The 17,110-nt window shown below is 45.1% G+C and overlaps 1 protein-coding gene across 10 annotated transcripts; it reads right to left on the bottom strand.

Moving 5' to 3' along the window:
* Positions 1-886: 886 nt before the first annotated feature.
* On the bottom strand, positions 887-16,168 carry LOC120816118 (oxysterol-binding protein-related protein 2). 10 transcript variants are annotated; one of them, XM_078098589.1, is made up of 29 exons: positions 15,647-16,147; positions 15,486-15,571; positions 15,340-15,414; positions 15,084-15,195; positions 14,919-15,004; positions 14,579-14,723; positions 14,371-14,438; positions 13,643-13,687; positions 13,277-13,350; positions 12,916-12,979; positions 12,663-12,764; positions 12,437-12,556; positions 12,263-12,341; positions 11,969-12,105; positions 9,588-9,698; positions 7,579-7,747; positions 6,411-6,594; positions 4,456-4,531; positions 4,054-4,188; positions 3,756-3,853; positions 3,485-3,667; positions 3,285-3,392; positions 2,922-3,011; positions 2,612-2,738; positions 2,405-2,521; positions 2,189-2,312; positions 2,014-2,104; positions 1,899-1,919; positions 887-1,734 (listed from the first exon to the last, which is right to left on the bottom strand). In XM_078098589.1, the coding sequence occupies exons 1-29, from the start codon at positions 15,768-15,770 to the stop codon at positions 1,632-1,634; spliced, it is 3,054 nt and encodes a 1,017-aa protein (XP_077954715.1). In that variant the 5' UTR covers positions 15,771-16,147; the 3' UTR covers positions 887-1,631. The 10 variants fall into 10 exon arrangements, with proteins under 10 accessions (XP_077954715.1, XP_077954716.1, XP_077954718.1 ...); XM_078098590.1 differs by lacking the exon at positions 1,899-1,919; XM_078098592.1 differs by lacking the exon at positions 9,588-9,698 and having other exon boundaries at positions 11,999-12,105.
* Between the last annotated feature and the right edge of the window lie 942 nt (positions 16,169-17,110).

Raw genomic sequence — 17,110 nt, 5'->3', positions numbered from 1 at the left:
AACCTTTGACCTTCTGGATTTAAAATGTCTACGAATTACTTTATCCTAAAACACATTTAACATCAGTGAGCTTGTGCTTCCACCACCAAAATATGAGTTCGTACTTTAGTACAAACTTAAGTTTGTGCCAAATAAGAAATTCCCTCAAGACGGACAAGCTGGAAACGCCTCCATGGGCATCGCTCGCTCGGTGCCATTGAGTCAGGATACTATGAAAAGACCATAGAAATTGTGTTACAAAAAAGGACCGTTGACCTTTTTCCACAGACTTTGATATACAATATATTTACGTGGAGACATTTATACTGATCTTTTGGGACCTGATGGAAAATCAAATCAAAGTTCTTTTGCACAGTCAAGATGGTGATTTATTTATTACATTACAGGTCATTTAGCTGACGCTTTTATCCAAAGTGGCTTACGTTGCATTTTTAACCCATGGCCTTTATTTATTTTTGTACATTTTTGCCCAGGGAGCAATTAGGGGTTAGGTGTCTTGCTCAGGGACACTTGGACACGGGGGAGCCGGGGCTCGGACCACCAACCTTGCGGTTCCCAGTGCCTTCTCTACCCACTGCCCTACGACGACCCGTAATCAGAATATCATATATAAACTGATCAAATGCACATGAGCAGCAGTGCATTTATTCCATTATTTAAAAAAAAAAGGCACTGTAATTATTCTACGCTTAAAATATATTAGAAACATTTATACTAACCAAAATAATTCTTGAATCTAGTCACATGTAGAAAGGTTCAGACAAACGTTATGGCCAAGTAGGATGTGGGATCACCGCATAGTGAAATAACAGGTTTAGTGCCACTCATCTCAACTGACACCAATCTAATAAGGACATTTCCATAAAATCACACAAAATCAAGAACATGTAATTCATATTAAGCATTTATTAAACAATTTTCAGTATTGAGAAAAACATAAAATAAAATCCAAAACCTACAGCAGCGATCCACAACATGAGAAAGGAAGTGTTCAGTGCTTTATTGTGAAGGAGCCACAGCTTGCGTATAGTGATGCACATGCATTAATTACAATAGTAAATTAGGAGAACAGCTAATTGAACCTAACAATGGCATAATTCTTACACACACACCTATAGTTGCGGAGCTTGTGTCCTTGGTTTAATGTAGTAATAACAAACGTTTTAAATGGTGTATTTGAGTAATTTGTACTGCATCTTAGCATGCACAAGTACAATCAGTGTCAAGAGTTCAATAAAAGTAATCCGGATGCATCAATATGCTCTCCGTTGTAGTGACAAATGTGCTCACACCAAATTCACACTTATTGTATATTAGCACGTGTGTACAAAATATACATTCTAGTTTTTACAATACGCGCCTATATCCCACACAAGTGGTCACGAGCTGCAATTAATAAGCGTTAGAGTTTGTGCTCCACTGTTTACACACATCTATCGAGAAGAATATATTCCACTGGTGTTTTTACGGCTTTTGACTGTTTTAAGACATTTTTTCAAACACATTTCCTCGGCCCCATCTACTGTTCTGCATCAGCTTTGTGACGTTGCTGCTTGCCCTTGAACCAAACCCAGAAGAGATAAAGTCCGAAGGTAGTACACGTAGAGATCCATGTGACTGGTGTCTGCTTATTAGTAGATGTCAGGCAGGTCGGTGTAGTTCCTCTCCCAGTAGCCCTTCAAGTAGATCCAATCCTGAGCTTTGTTGTGAGGGTTTTGTCCTTGCTCAAACCACCTGCAGAGTTTTAACAATGAGAAGATCCATTTAGTAGGAGAACGGCATTGAGGGCAAGAGGGGAATAAAATCAAGACACATCAAACACACACAGGATAAAAATGTTGCTGCAGCACTTTAAACCAGACAAAACCACAGCACGAAGGCAGAGCGTTGAACCAAACCTTGAGCCAGGGCCACCGCTCCTTCGAAGGTTGATGACACAACACAGCAGGGACGGGATTAGTTAAAACAGATGAGTGCAGCAGTGGCAACACATCACATTACCGACTCACTAACCTGGTTTTCCATTCAGCCGGTGATTTGCTGCGATTTTTCCGGGCCATTCTCTGTTTTTCCTCAAGTCTCTTCTTCTCTGAACTCGCAAAATCTATGAAGGCGTGAAGATTGCAGAGACCGTTGTCAAGCTGATGTGGCACAATGGGGAATCAAACCGGAGGCCAAAACACCGCACCTATGTCTCCGTTCTCCATGGCGCGAATGTCCGGTCTGAAGCGGCTGTCTGTGGCCGGAGCCACTTCCTCCGTGCTCTTGTCCTGCTCATTCAGGTGCATGGCAAATGTGGAGAACGCATAGAACTGCCAGAGACAGAGAGTGACATCATTACGGTACCGGTCTACAAAGGGACCCGGGGCCACACAATGACAGAGCGCTGGTCTTCTCCTCCCACCTGCGCCGAGTTGCCCGGTCGCGGCGTTATCTTCCAGATGAGCTCACTGCCCGGGACGACCGGGACCGTCTCGGCGTCGGGGGGGGGCATCTCCTCCGGCTCCTCGTCCACGCTGCCCTGCGATCACACAGACACAAAACCCAAGCTTGACTTGAACCCGAGTGGAGGCGGCACGCGGGTGATGTTGGAAGCAGCAAAGTTAAATACCCGCTTGTTGTCTTTCCTTTCGTCCGAACTCTTTTTGTCCGTCTTTTTGTGGGAATCAAAGGTGACCGGATCTACCGCGTACAGGGATTCGGTCCATTTGCCGTATATCGCACAAAGCTTCTTTTTGCTGAAAAAAAAAATAATTAATAACTTTTAATATTTGATACATCACTGAGGTTTACTGTTTCTACAATACTGATGATACACACAAAAGAAAACTTAAAATGTTTGTAATTCATGACACATTCCCATTGCTTTTAGGCAATATTAAACATCAGATGAATGACATTAAATTAAACGAAGAAGAAACCTTTTATCTTGGATGTATCCTTCCACTTTATGGAGCTCTTTCCCAAAGAGGCCACAGGGCTTGAACATCATGCTGCATCTCTCTCCGGTCCTGCCACCGAAGGACAGAACGTTACTAATTCTCTTTCACCGTCGTCATTCTGCAAACTCAAGCTTTCAAACCTTAATTATCCTGCTTTTCTATTCTAATGGCAACTGTCCCAGTTCCGCTGCCATGATTATTAAGCACAATCTGAAAGTAGATCAACGCTCCGCTGCAGAGCCAGAAAAAGATTCTGACCCACCGGAGTGTCTGAACATGCGATCGAATGGCACGAGAATGTCCAACAGACACACACAGGACAAAGAAGGGATCTGCTCCTACTTGTGATTGATCACTTCCATGCTGCCGTACTGCTCTATCCAAAGCTGACCGACAATGATGTTGTGCACACAACAGGTTGGGTTGGTCCAGGTGTAGGCTTCATTATACCTGCAGAGGCCACGGAGCGAAAAGGTAACGACAAAAGGAGCGTAAGATGACGCTACCCGCAAGAGGGGAGCCGTTTTTTTGTTTTCACTCACCTGGGAAGCTCCAGTGTGATGAGTCCTTTGGGCTCGGCCTCTATGCTCTTTCCCCAAAACTTGAGTTTCGGATAGATGGAGCCGTGGAAGACAAAATCCTGGTTGAGACCCTCCGCATGAAAGGCACTGACTGGTGGGTGATGGCTCACTTGCTCCGACACCCACCGGAAGCCTAAATCCTCTCTGGGGGAGAACAGGCACGTGTTCTGTATTAACATTATGAGATCAATCTTTACTACCCGATTGGTGTAAAAGGTGTGCGTTCAAGGACCTGATGAGCTCGTAGGTTTCCCCCAGTAGTGGGTTGAAGGGTTTCCCAGTCCTCTCCCACTGCGACGCTACAGCAGACACGGCAAAGGCTGCAACGCACTACACGGCATTGATGTGTTTTAACCAAGTTACCGAATGAAAAACCAACAGGGCTTTTTCCCCCCCCTCCGACAAAAACACATCCATCCTTAAAGACTCTTGTACAGCAGTTGGACAATAGAAGACGCCCCTTTGGTGATTAGCCTTTTGAGTTGTGTCCATTGCGTTCACAAAAGCAAGTACAGGTTGGATTGTTATACCTTCATCCTCTCCACAGAATCCGTCGTGGCGTTGGCCTTGTGTATGAGGTACGTGTGCTCCATGTATTCCGTTAACCGCTGGAGGAAACTCAGAGGCTCATTAAATATCACGGGCATGGCAATCTTTGACAACTCCTGGAAAAGACACGAGAGTTTATTATAATGTGCAGCTGTGAATTCAGCCACAATATAATAGTCAATCCCAATGTTTTTACAGCATATACACTGTGCAACACATTTCTACACAGAAATGAATTACAATGACAATATTGCTCACGCTATTAGGGAAGCATTAGGTTTCCTCATTGCACACGCATACTTTAAAGCGAGTCGTTCTTTTCTCTCAACAGCAGATTAATGCAGCATTAACGTTAATTAGTGAAATGAGAAAAGCCTTCTCACCATGCCGATGCATTTTTTCAGGATACCCCAGATGCTGACGTCATTCCTCGAGAACATGGGAGTCGGTAGAGATGTTCTGTCGGAAATCAGTATAGAAAGAGGAGCATTCAGTCACAAAGAAGAGAATTACAGTAATCAGCAGGATTAAACTTGGGAATCAATACCAAAGTGTATGTTTTATATCAGCGGCGCAATTCATAGGAGGTCAAAAACCAACACCTGAGGACACGTCACCTGGTCTTCTACACAAGGACAAGGAATTATATATGTTATATAAGTATAACATATCACAAACACAAATCCCGTATCTAAATGTATTGAGCACATATTAAGAACAGCCGTATTTTGTATCTTATACCATTTAAAAGCCTACACAGCTTGGACCCCCTTTAGGGAACAAAGTCATCTGACACCTGTAAGCAGTCAGCCGGTCTGGTCGAGCCTCATGCGACACCCATGGAAGCAACTGCAAATGTGCGTCGTGTTTTTCTAGACTGTTATAAAGACATTTGCATTTGAAGCTTGGCTCATAAAAAAAATAAAACCACAACCTTCAGATTAATTGATGACGATTGAACCTTCTCTGGTCTCATTTCTCCACATGCATTTTTCCTACTCTCTTTGCTGCTTGAGTAAATCTGTATCGTCTGTGGTGCGACAGAGTTTATTTCCCAGCCCGGTTTCACTGGAGGCAGATGGTGTCCTTGTTTGAGGCCGAAGCAGCAACACAAATAAAAGGCATTACGTCAGCTAAACAAACGGGAGGTAGGGGTGCCGGCTTGCTCCATCTGCAGGAGGAGCAGCTCGGGGATGCAAGGCGCACTGTTTTTATGGTTCAGTTTGTGATCCATCAGCCCCAAAAGGAAACTTTCTACAGAGGAGGTTGATGAAAATACAAACAGGAACTACGTTTTTTTTGGGATATATCTTTAAATTAAAAAAAGGTACCTGCATTTATTTTTTCGAGTTCATCTATTTGACTTATAGTATATGCTCAGAAATCCTCATTTTCATGTTTCCAAAGTACAGATAAATAAAACTTTTAAATCGATACTTGAAGCAAGCATTTTTGAACATTTATCAAATGACTAGATCTACACTACTGTATGTGTAATATCACATTAAAGAATGTGTTTGGTACATTTTTTTAAGAGAATTTATGGTGAGGCAGATGTTCTAAAGAGAGGAATGTTAAACAGTTAAATCTACAGTCAACCAGGGACAACAGGATCTTGAATGACAGGAGTAATTCTAAATAAACAGACGGCATGAATGTTTAATGCACAACCTCGAGCACGTGCACACGCACACGCACTTCTGCCAACTCCTCCATCGAGCCAGCACGTGCTACATTATTCATGGGTCACTTGTTGGATTAAAGAAGAGAGGCCGAGCCAGAACCAGGATTCACAGAAAGTGATTGTCAAATCTTCACCAAAGGAAAACCCCATGTGCTGCATTAGTTATTGGCTTGGGGAGTCGGATCGGTCCGGGAAATAAAACAGGGAATTCTTCTGTGCTCAAACAAAAACACCCACTACAAATACACAGGGGAGTGGAGAAGTAGTATCCCAATTCACCAACTGAGCCTTTCGCTATCCTCTTTGTAATGAGGTCTGCAACCCGTCCTGCATACTACAATGTCACGAGCAATAGAATTAAATAAAATAAAATACTGAATTGTATCATCAGCTGAGACAATCTTAAGTAAAGCCTTTGACAAACACGCTGTTACGTTGTGTTTTTGGGGGGGATCCTCAGGAAGCAGTTTGTTTCTGTACGGTCTGACAGGTTTAGTTTTTGTATCCATGTTTAATGATAATATCTTTAAATTAATTTCAATAAATGGCAGACGGGTCGTTTTAAAAGAGCACTCGGCCTGGCTGACTTTACATTTCCAAACGTTCCACTGAGCCAGTAAACAAGCATGACATGGTAACCGGAGAACGTCCCACCTGTGCTTCTCGACGCCATTGTGCTGGTTGCCATGGTTACCCTCCCCTGACATTCCGGCAGGGCCCCCGAGCGCACCGGGACGGCGGAGGCTGCTGAGAAGGGGGCTGTCTCTGCCCTCGTCCTCTTCCCCGGAGTGACCGGCCACCGACAGGAAGCCGCTCACTGAGAGCTCCGAGTCGGACTCTGTGGGGTGACGACAGGGGAGGGGGGTCCCGGGTCACACACAGGTTCCAGTGGCCCGGCTCAGAAAGCGGCAGCCTGAACCGTACAATGCCCACGAAAAAGTATATGCGCTCTAGTTCCTCTCTGACTCCCCCCCCACCTCCCACCTCCCCTCCCTGCTGACAGCCAAACCCCAGCAGAGGATTGTGTTCCAATGAGAGGCCACACAGAGGCTTCATTTCCTCCAACACTGTTTGCCGTGTGCTCGCTGGATGCTGCTCCTCCTCCTCCGTCGGTAACATTACAGGTAGTGTCACCTCCACAAAGGGAGGGAAGAATAGTGTGTGTGTGCACTGTGACGCGGGACTGGAACATGCAGCTCCACACTAAATAAAGTCTAGACAGACGTGGAGGTTAAAGACTGCAGAACTCCGCTTGCAAAGAATGATCAAGTACGTGTTTAGTGCCTACGGGCGAAGGAATAACTCCGGCCCGACGATGAATAATGCAATGACTCCTGAGAAGGCTGCACAAACATGTTGTAGAAGGAAGCACATGGGAAAGCTTTTGGATAAACAAACACACTACTTTTTAAGATCCACTTCACTACACATGCAGCTAAGCTAGAATTTTGAACTATGCAAGTTTTGCTACGAGTCAAGCGAGAACCGAATACGGAAGCTGTTCGATACTAGAACAACGGGCGCTGATGGAGGCGTTTGTTTCCGACGAGTGTGTAAATACAGGCAGATGTTTAAATGTTTGAAGACTGAACGGTTTTCACATCCGTTTGCAAGCCCAACTTATTTGCACTTGACAGTTGTCAAACAGCAGAATGCTGCGAAACCAACACTCTGCATTTGCATTGATGCCCATTTGTGAATATGCAGAATTCAAACAAAACACTTGCTCTGCATTGCTCTGTACTACGATGATGACCCGTCCAAATAACTACGACCAGTGTTAAAAAGATATTAAGTAAGTTTCCACCTAGCGGCTGCTGACCTGACAGAGCATCATAGAAGTCATCTTCATTGAAGGTGCTGAGGACAGACGACCTCCTGCTCTTGCCACGAGAACGCTCGACTTGGTGGTTCTCTGTGGCCAACGTCTGGAGGGCCTCCGTCAGAGCTCGGTTCTTCTCCACCTCCTGCTCAAACTTCAGGCTCCACACCTGCAAACACAGGAAGCCCCCCCAAGAGATAAAGCCCACAGACACACACTAAGAGACGAGGTCTATGCATCCATTCAGCTTTCGAATATATTACAATTTGATCGGTAAAATATATAGACAGTTTTGATTGACATGAAGGTGCTTCTATGGCGGCCGCGGCGTGCGTCTTTGTGCATGTCATCGTTCCCTTTCCACGTATCCAGTTGCCTCGAGTCAGAACCAAACACCGCGGTCTCCCAGATCCCTGTGGCCCAGGATTGAGTGTCCCTTCAGGGCAACCTGAGCCAGATCAGTGTCCTATTGTCCAACACGTCTGTCTAACTGAAATTAAGCGGAATAAGACAAATGGCTAAAACACGATTTATTTTTTTTAAGAAACTGCATCTCCAAACTAAGTAAAGAGACAACAAGCATTCACAAGGCAAAGAAAGTTCTCTTGAAACAGCGAAGCCTCCCTGGATTAAAAGGCTGCAGAGAGAGAAACAGGAGCTTGCAAATCACACTACAAGTCAAAGACTGCAAGGCGGCGCCAATGTCTTGTATTGGAGACCAAGAGTTCATCCTCATTACTTGAAGCTGCCGGAGGTTTTATCAGAGAGAAATAAACAGCTGCCGATGCGCTGAGCGGGGGCTATAAACCAAACCATCAACCACTGCGCTTCACTGATCACCACCACGGAGATTTTGTTGTAGCGCTGATTGGCAGGAATTTTGGAAATCTTATGTAAATAAATAAAACTATCGATAATGACCCGGAGTATTCGGCAAACACACATACTGTTGTAAAAAATACATGAATGCTGGCCGCCCAACACCAGCTGAGGACTTGTTCTTTAAATACTGAAGTGCATAATGAAAACCTATTTTATTTTGAACCCTGGACTGCATAACATTAAATTACTGTAATATACAATATGCAGATCTTAACTCTAAAATGAACAAAACACCTTTGATCAAAACAGCTCTAGATCCATGAATTCAATCATTCGTTCATTACCTCCTTTTTATGGCGTCCGTTTCTACAAATAAACACATTTGTCATCCATAAGCACTTGTAAGATTGCAGTAATTGTGAGGGAAGCCCTGATACTAGATCTTTCAACCTCGGCCCTTCAGCAGCCTGCCACCCACGGTCAAGGACACGTTTCACTGGAGCGGTCGACACACCTGCCCTGCTCTATGTTCCGCCCCCGTAGGCCTCGTTCCCAGCGGAAACAAATACAGTTCAGCGTTTATGCTCAATTCTCTCAGATTCTGCCTCCAACTGTAAGAGCAGTACATTCATACAGAAAGAAAGCAACGATATCAAATGTGTGCCAAAACAAAAAAGGATCCAATTAATTTGTGGCTCTTTTTCTGTGCGTGGTGTAGAATAATGGAGCTCGACGCTGGGGAGCCCTGTACCAGCACTCCTTGTCCCAGCCACTTGGCTAAAGAGCCCATCCAGGAAGAGGACACTTTGTTGTGTAACTGGCCCAGCCGGCTCTTCTGCTCTCACAGCATCCTCTCGCCCGAGCACAAACCGCGCTATTTTAAGCCCTGCTGAGGCTGTAGTTGCTGCAGCCTGGGAGGGAAGCTTCTCCTTGGCCAAAACCCCAAAGGGGTAGAAATGGTACTTTGTGTCGCTCTCTGTACAGTGCAGCACTCAATGTCACAGACTGGATTTGTAAATTGAGCGGTCCATGACTGCATGATGGCTGGGAGCTAAGCAACTACAGAAATATTACCAGTACACCATAAGGATGCAGTGCCAGTTAAGTAGAAGGAGTACTGTGATCACCTGGTACACACTTGGCTAAAAGGTCAGAATCCCAAAAAGATAAAAAGGTAGCATACGCACTGCACTCCCTCTTATCCAGATCTCGTGTGACCCGCTATGAACGAAGAAGAGGCCGACACAAACATTCAGCTGTGGCCTGTGAAGTCTCTCTTGGGTGAGGCAGCAGGTCAGCTACCTATATGGGGATGGTGAATGTAAAAGGTTAAACAGTACTTAGGGCTTGATGGTCAATCTGATTTCTTACCGGCTGTAGATAAAAAAGAAAAGAAAAAAAAGACTATGAATAACTTCAGATGGGGAAGAAAACGGGACACCATGCTGCCTTCAGAGCAATACAAGCTGTCAGACACGCTTACCTGTGCGTCACCACTAAGTGGCTTCATGCTGTAAACCTCAACTTGTTTTCTTGACAGCTGTGGAAGCCATGCTGCCAGACAAAACACCCCCAAACAGGCTGGGTTCAATAGTCTGCGTTGTCTGAAGGACATGAAACGTGTAAGCGGCAGCAATAGAGGCCTCTACGGCAGGACCACGGGAGCGGGATTAGAGGTAATGCTGCCCAATACGCACAGTCAGCAGTGTAGAAAATATAATCCCGTTAGTGCACGTAGTAGAACCCCTTTAGCATGAGCCATGTTTCTTAAGAAGCACGTTACATAATGTTCGTTAATACGCTTTCCTCGATTGTTTCGGAGAATCGTTTTGTGTCCATTGTTACGTCACTTGGCTTCTCGGGCGATGAGACTGCAATAAACCTCGCGGCGAAAGGAGCGCCGGGTTATTCCTTGATAGGCCAGCAGTAGTTGTTGCCAATTGACACCATAACTATTTGGTTAGGCAAAGCACACGTCACTGTGTAAACAGGCAGCATCGGGCATCATACAGCCAGGTGACTTAAAAAACGTCTTCTCATTGCCTCGGATGGGAAGTTTATTTACTGATCTTCCTTCCATTTCAAATTCAATTAAACATTAAAAACAGATGAGAGACCGATTCATAATCTCTCAGTGAAACACAAAAGAGCATACGTTGTTAAAATGGTTGAACCCACTAATCCTCTATGTAATTTAATCTCTCTCTCTCCCTCCATGCTCTTACTTTGACAGGATGCTTTACATTAACGTACCACTTCAAACATGCTCAACTTCACACTATGAATTTAGATAATTAAATCCACGAGAATGACTTCGTCACATTGAGGAATAGCTTCAGACCATCTATCAGCCCGGCAGCATAAAAACATCAGACACCATCCAGCCTACGGGACACTTCAGACGCTCATCAGGGACCAGCCCACTGCACACACACACACACACGCACGCACGCACACGCAGTTGTTTAGCGGACACCAACAAACGCTGAGAAACTGCTAGATAGAAAAAGAACCATTGCCGGGTTTGTACCTGTGCAGATACTGGACGAGTCTCTCCTTTCTCCTGTGCTCGGATGCTTTGGCGTGTGGAAGTGTGCACGCGTGTGCGTATTTTCAATGTGAGAGGGGGAATGCATGCACCTCCAGCAGAGCCTGTGAATATGTACGCGCTTCAGCTGCTTTGCTCAATGCACAGCCTTTCCCTGGAGCAGGAGTGTGTGTGTGTGTGTGTGTGTGGTACAAGTCCATGGGTGTGTGTGTGTCTACACTGATCTGCAAGCTGAATGCAGACCTAAGCATTAAAGCGGATCTCGCCTGTGTCCTTCCAAACTGCCCCCCCCTCTCCCCCTCCCCATCCCACCCACCTCCTTTCCCATAAAGGACACAGCACAGCCATTGGGAGGGACAGGTGGACATGGACAAACAAAGACATCAAAACCTGATTGGTGTGAATTAGCCAATGTAAAGTGGCAGAGCTCTGGGATTATCCTTCAATATGATCTATTCAGCCAATATGAGCAGCGCACAAGGGAGAATATTCATACAGGCTTAGTGGGCTGCGGCTAAGGGTACTTATCTAAAAAGATAACTACCCTCCAAAACAATTAAAATCAAGTACAACATTTAACTAGATCTTAAATGAATAACAATTTTTTGTGAAACGCTGTGTGCATAACATGAGGACATACTTTGTACCTTAAACTGAATATTTCCCTCGTACTTTTACTGCACATAGGATTGTAGGCTGCTGACTCGAGCACCAAAGTGGGCCTGTATGTATCATGTTATTTATGCATTGGGCTTTCTGGCATACTAAACATGGCAGTACAGGTACAGGATTGCACTGTAGATCTAATGTAAATATCTCATTTCTGGCCTTACAATAAAAAAACGTTACACACATTCATAATAAACATAACCATAAAACAGTGTTTAATAACACAAATTATAAGTTGTTATGGTTCTGGCTGTATCTGCATACGTGTTAAACTAGCATGATGGTGGACCACATAGCCCAAAGCATCCTGCATTTGGTGCTCAAATCTCTTCACTGTGTACATGCTGATACATGCCTGATTAAAGATGAAGATGTGTCTACCTCCTCCTGTTCTGACAGCAGTTCCAGGCACAGATGGAGAGCAGCACAGGTTCCACTGGAGAGCTCACTGGTCTCTTTGGCTTTCAGTAAAAGAGGGGCAGCCAATGCTTTTGAAAAACAAAAAAACCCCATAATTTTAATGTAGAATTTTACCAGAATTGTTTGGAATTCTTTTTCTGTCCATTGACAAACAAACAGTTAATGTGCTCATCTTCTTAGCACTGGTATAAAAGTTCAAAAACAGATAACACTCTTGACTCTTACCAGAATTCTCGTCATTCTTCACCATCGATTGAAATATTGACACTTCACTGTGCAACTTCTGCTGGGAAGTGCTGGCTGCCTGAAAGAGGACAAAGGAGACGCCTACATTACACTGTCCCCTCCGTTCGCCACCTCTTCAAATACCTGATTGGAAAGGTCCGGACTTAGGCTTACCTGAAGGGCTTGAGACAGATTCCTCACAGTCACGTCATCATCTGCGTCGTTGCACGCCGGTTCTGGGGGACAGTGACCTGCGCTAAAGGACGAATGTGCTTCCAAAGCATCCAACCATCTCTGGGTGGACAAAGTAACACACCTTTACAACACTGTCCACCCGTACATGGTCGGGTTGTTCAGGCCAGAGCTAAAGCAACAGTATAGAAGGTGAACCTCATCTCACTTTTCTGGTTAACGCTGGATCCGTCTTTGAGGAGACCTTAAAATAATATACGGTGTCATCAAAGCACCTGAGCATGAAGAACCATGGATCCCATGGTTTGACCTAGAACGACAAAAATCAAGTTTCTTACACTCCCGCATGGCCACTAGACATTCAAAATCACCCTCTCAAGAATACAACACAAGAGCTGAGGACATCTGTAGGGTCATGAAGGTTACTCCATTAGAATGAGGGTCTAATCTCCACCGCCTACCATGCAGGTGGCGTCTTTCAGAGACTTGCAGCCCTGTTTTCTGACACCAGCCATCGCATCTGCCCTGCACGGAGGAACAGAGGAGAGAGCAAAGACATCGTCACAGACACACAACGCATCACACGAGTCATTTGCATCTCGGTACAGAAGCAGTGGAAGCTTGGGGAACTAGTACGGATGCCTCCATCTCAAAAGAAATATTATACTTTTATTTCAGCTACTTTAGGTCACAGGTCTGGTTAAACGTTGCTTTTTACGGGTATTAAATGTTGAATGATGGAGTAGGAAGAAAGAAACTTCCTCCATGACAAACAGGCTGAATACAAATAAGGAGATTGGTATTAATACAAAATAATCTTACTGTTTGGGATACCAGGAGATGGTTCCGTCCTCAATGATCACCCAGTGGGAGCGCCATCGAACTAACCGGGAACTCTGTCACACAAGTCAACAGAAACTATGAGTAAATATAGCTTATTCAAAAATAAGAATTAATTAATTATATATATATATATATATATATATATATTATAAAAAAAATCACATTTGTAGTACCATATCTTAAGCGTATGCATTACTGAAAACACATAAGGATATTGAATACAAACCAAAGCACAGAGAGTCATAAAGGCTCTGAAGAGAAAATGGAAAAAGTCTATAGTGTCAGAAAAAAAATATTGCCTGACACATTAAGAGTAGAAAAGAATACACTCCAACATCTGGGTACCTTCCAAAGGCGGCCTTCAATCTTCTGCGCCGCACTGCTCAGATCCTTTGTGGGGGAGCGGGGGATGATTGTCAGAGCCATGTGCAGACACAGCCTGATTGATCGAGTGTGTGAGACCAGAAACACCAAACTCCTCTAGTTTAAACATTTTGTGGGGAAGGATCCGGGAGGTTGTCTCCACAATAACTTTTCAATGGTGAATCATTTTAATTTACTCAATAGCTTAGTGCTTTTCTGCCATTTCCACCATGACTCTGCAATGCTCTGCATTGAAGCTGTGCCAGTCTAATCAGGCATCCAAACAAGAGCTGGACGCTGAAGGACTGCTGGCTTCCAAGGCGGGTTTTTAGTCACCAGGACTCAAGGGAGCATGTTATTGATGTGTGGAAGCAGAAAATGCCGAAACGTAGTTGCGTGCAGGTTTGTTTTACAACGCTATTTCCCAAAAAGAGAAAACACCCGAGACGTCCACTCTATATTTTACGTGCGTCACACGGTTTCGTGGCGGTGACAGTGGAGTGGCCTGAAGATGGGCGAAATAATAAAGAATCATCCTCTGTGGATCACGAAAGAAATAGCCAACTTTAAAAGCAATTAGGTGTCAAGTCGATGTTTTAAATCAATAGCTGAATGACACTGGCTCACTTTTCGGAGGGTAAATGTGCGATTGTACCTTGACAACGCAATTAAAAAAAAGGGACGGTGATGAACATCTTGTGTGCGCTGACCTTGGCTTGATAGGCCGCTAGGATGGGTCTCAGTTCGTCGCTGCAGACGAGGTCTAGCGCGGTCTGGTCTGCAAAACAATCAGCCGTACAATAAATCATCACGTAATGTAAAAACCCAGGATCCAAACTAGCAGAATTAAAAAAAAAGGTATGATTGCAAACATATTGCACAAATCAGAGCGAATAATGAAAGATTGAGTTGATACACCATTGCTGTTTTTGGTGGTGGGGCTGGCTCCAGACTTGAGCAGCTTTATGATGCACTGCTTCTGCCCCCTGTAGGCTGCACAATGTAACGGCGTGTTGCCCACCGAGTCCCTGCAGTGAATATCCGGAGGTTCTGTCCCACTGAGCTGAAGAACAGAAGAAAGTTAAGCACGAAACCAACGAAAAAAATCAGAAGAGACTCACCTTTGCCTATTTTACACCTCCAACAGATCAGACTATTGACAAGCACAGTTCAATGTGTGAATTATTCTTTAGGTGGGAATGATGCTGTCAAAAGTGAAATGCACTACTCGAAATTCTCGGTAAGGTCAGAGGTTAACCAGTTTGGACAGAGCGGCGATTTCTCCCTCTCTGGCCGCCTCCAGGAGCTTCTTCTCCCGCCGCCTCGTCTCCCTGGTCTCCGCGGCTGCACACATCACCCAGCGGGCACTGAGAACAAGAGCCGCTGAACCACAGCATCAGCAACAACTAAAACCGCGTCATACCCTCCAGCATGGTTATGACTTCATCATCCATTGTGACATCTTTTGGGATTTGAGCCACTCCATTGATTATGCTGCAACAGGCATCGTACCGCAGCAGCAACAGGACGATCTCCTTGAGAAAGAGAAAATGACAAATCATAGTCAATCAATTGGGGAAAATGGGAAATATTTGGTGGCGTCTGTTAAAGCGAAACCCAACCCAGACTTTTCATCAATAGTGGGGTAGAAACGGAGCAGGAAGGTCGTTCACGTGCACCTGTCTTCCAGTAAAGGCCGCTTTGTGCAGAGGCGTGTCGCCCACGTGGTCCTGCACGTTGGCATCGGCACCCGCCTGCGAAACGCGTGGAGCAAACGTCACCGGCTGTACACGGTCACGGGACACCGCAGCGCGGCGCGAGTCACCTTGAGCAACTGCTCCACGGCGCCGCCGCGTCCGAAGAAACAGGCCAGGTGGAGGGGGGTCCATCCCGGGCTGGCTGCGGCCTTCGCTGCGGGGACAGACGAGGGGGACGTGAGTGGTTCCCTGTGCGGGACTCTGGTAACGGCGCCTTCTCTTCACCTACACGTGCAGTTGACGCTCAGGGGGCTGCGTCGGTTGGTCCTCGACTCGAGCAGCAGCTGGATTTCCGCACAGTCGCCCTCTTTGGCACAACGCAAGAGCGTCGCCTCGAGCGCGTCCGCCTCCATGAGCGCAGCGAGGCCGATGATAAACAAGCGATTCCAAATGCCTGTAAACGAGGTTATTATTAACGGAGACAAATACCAGCGGAGCTTACTGGTTGAAAATTGACATAAAGTCTCTGGAAACAAATAGGCTTAATGGCTAAACGTTTGGTCACAAGCTAAGTAGTATTTTAAGTTTAATTTCACTTAAACTCGCGCATGCGGGGAAAGTGTTGTTGTTTTTAAACCGACAGGCAAACGCAAGAAACGCATTAACAAAGTAATTAGTTTGCACACTAAGCGAAATTAGTTAGAAAGTTCAGACTCCGTAGTAAGTATTTTCAACCGTCCAGCCAGAGTCGAGCGACCCGAAGCTGCACGAGCCGAAATTTGATCACGTCACCAGCTGACAGAAGCCGCGGGGCGTCACGTGACCAGGCCGCCGCTGTGCGCGGGCGCGCGGGCGCGCAGCGACGGTCCGGTAGGTCTCCCCCTCAACCCCAAAGTAGTAAAAAGCACACACAAAACCAAACATTTAAATCATTATGTGATTTTAAGAATAAACTTAGCTTTCAGTGCCTCGGAAAAAAATGCTAGTTGGATCACAAGTGGATTAGTTTTGTATTTAATTGGGCGGGTAATTGATCAATTGGGCTCCAGTTACCATTCAGGGCACAGATGGTTGTGTCATATCCAAATCAAATGTACTTCCCCCCCTTTTGTTCCTTGAAAATAATTGTCTAATTCTGTGCTACATTAGAAAAAGCAGACTCTTATGTATCATTACATATTACATAATGGGGTTCCTATTATTTGGTTCGTCTTGACTTTGCAGTGCAGAAGCACCGGAGCCCAATTCTTCTTTTGTACACTAGATGGAAGTATCTGCTGTACCAGGCAATGTAGCAAGCTGTGTTTATTTCCCACGCTTTTGTCAAAGACAAATTAACCCACAAAAACCTTCTGACATGCCGTAGCCACATATCAACCCTAATTGCACCTGACTCGAGTTTTAAAGGTCAATCATCTCGGATATTTTTGGCTCTATTCTATGAAGAATTGTAGCTTCAGACAATTTTGTGGTTCTGAAGGTCAGTTGTGAGTGTGTGGCTTTTAAGCCCTTTTTTCCTTGAGCAATTATGTACGGTGGTGAAAGTGCATCTGGCAGAGAGGATGATGGGACGTCTTACTTTAATAGAAGTACAGTAAGTGTCAGCGATGAATTCAAAGACCAGTGAGCAGCTGTATGAGAAGAGAGATGCCTTTTTAAGGGGCTTTGTTGACCAGGAACCTCAATCATTGACTAGGTGATACCCAGAAGAGCTGCAGGGCTTGATCAAAATAGGACATACACCACCCGAAGG

The sequence above is a fragment of the Gasterosteus aculeatus genome, chromosome 3 (assembly GCF_964276395.1).
Source record: "Gasterosteus aculeatus chromosome 3, fGasAcu3.hap1.1, whole genome shotgun sequence".
NCBI lineage: Eukaryota > Metazoa > Chordata > Actinopteri > Perciformes > Gasterosteidae > Gasterosteus > Gasterosteus aculeatus.
Note: the sequence above shows the minus strand (reverse complement) of the source record. Positions and strands in the feature narration are given on the sequence as shown.

Excerpts from the sequence above, each read along its gene's own strand:
- LOC120816118 (XM_078098589.1), bottom strand. The coding sequence starts at position 15,770 with ATGGAGGCGGACGCGCTCGAGGCGACGCTCTTGCGTTGTGCCAAAGAG. Across the intron at positions 14,439-14,578 it reads CACCACCAAAAACAGCAATG|ACCAGACCGCGCTAGACCTC; the intron begins GTGTATCAACTC and ends ATTGTTTTGCAG. Across the intron at positions 1,920-2,013 it reads CCGGCTGAATGGAAAACCAG|GAGCGGTGGCCCTGGCTCAA; the intron begins GTTAGTGAGTCG and ends CAACCTTCGAAG.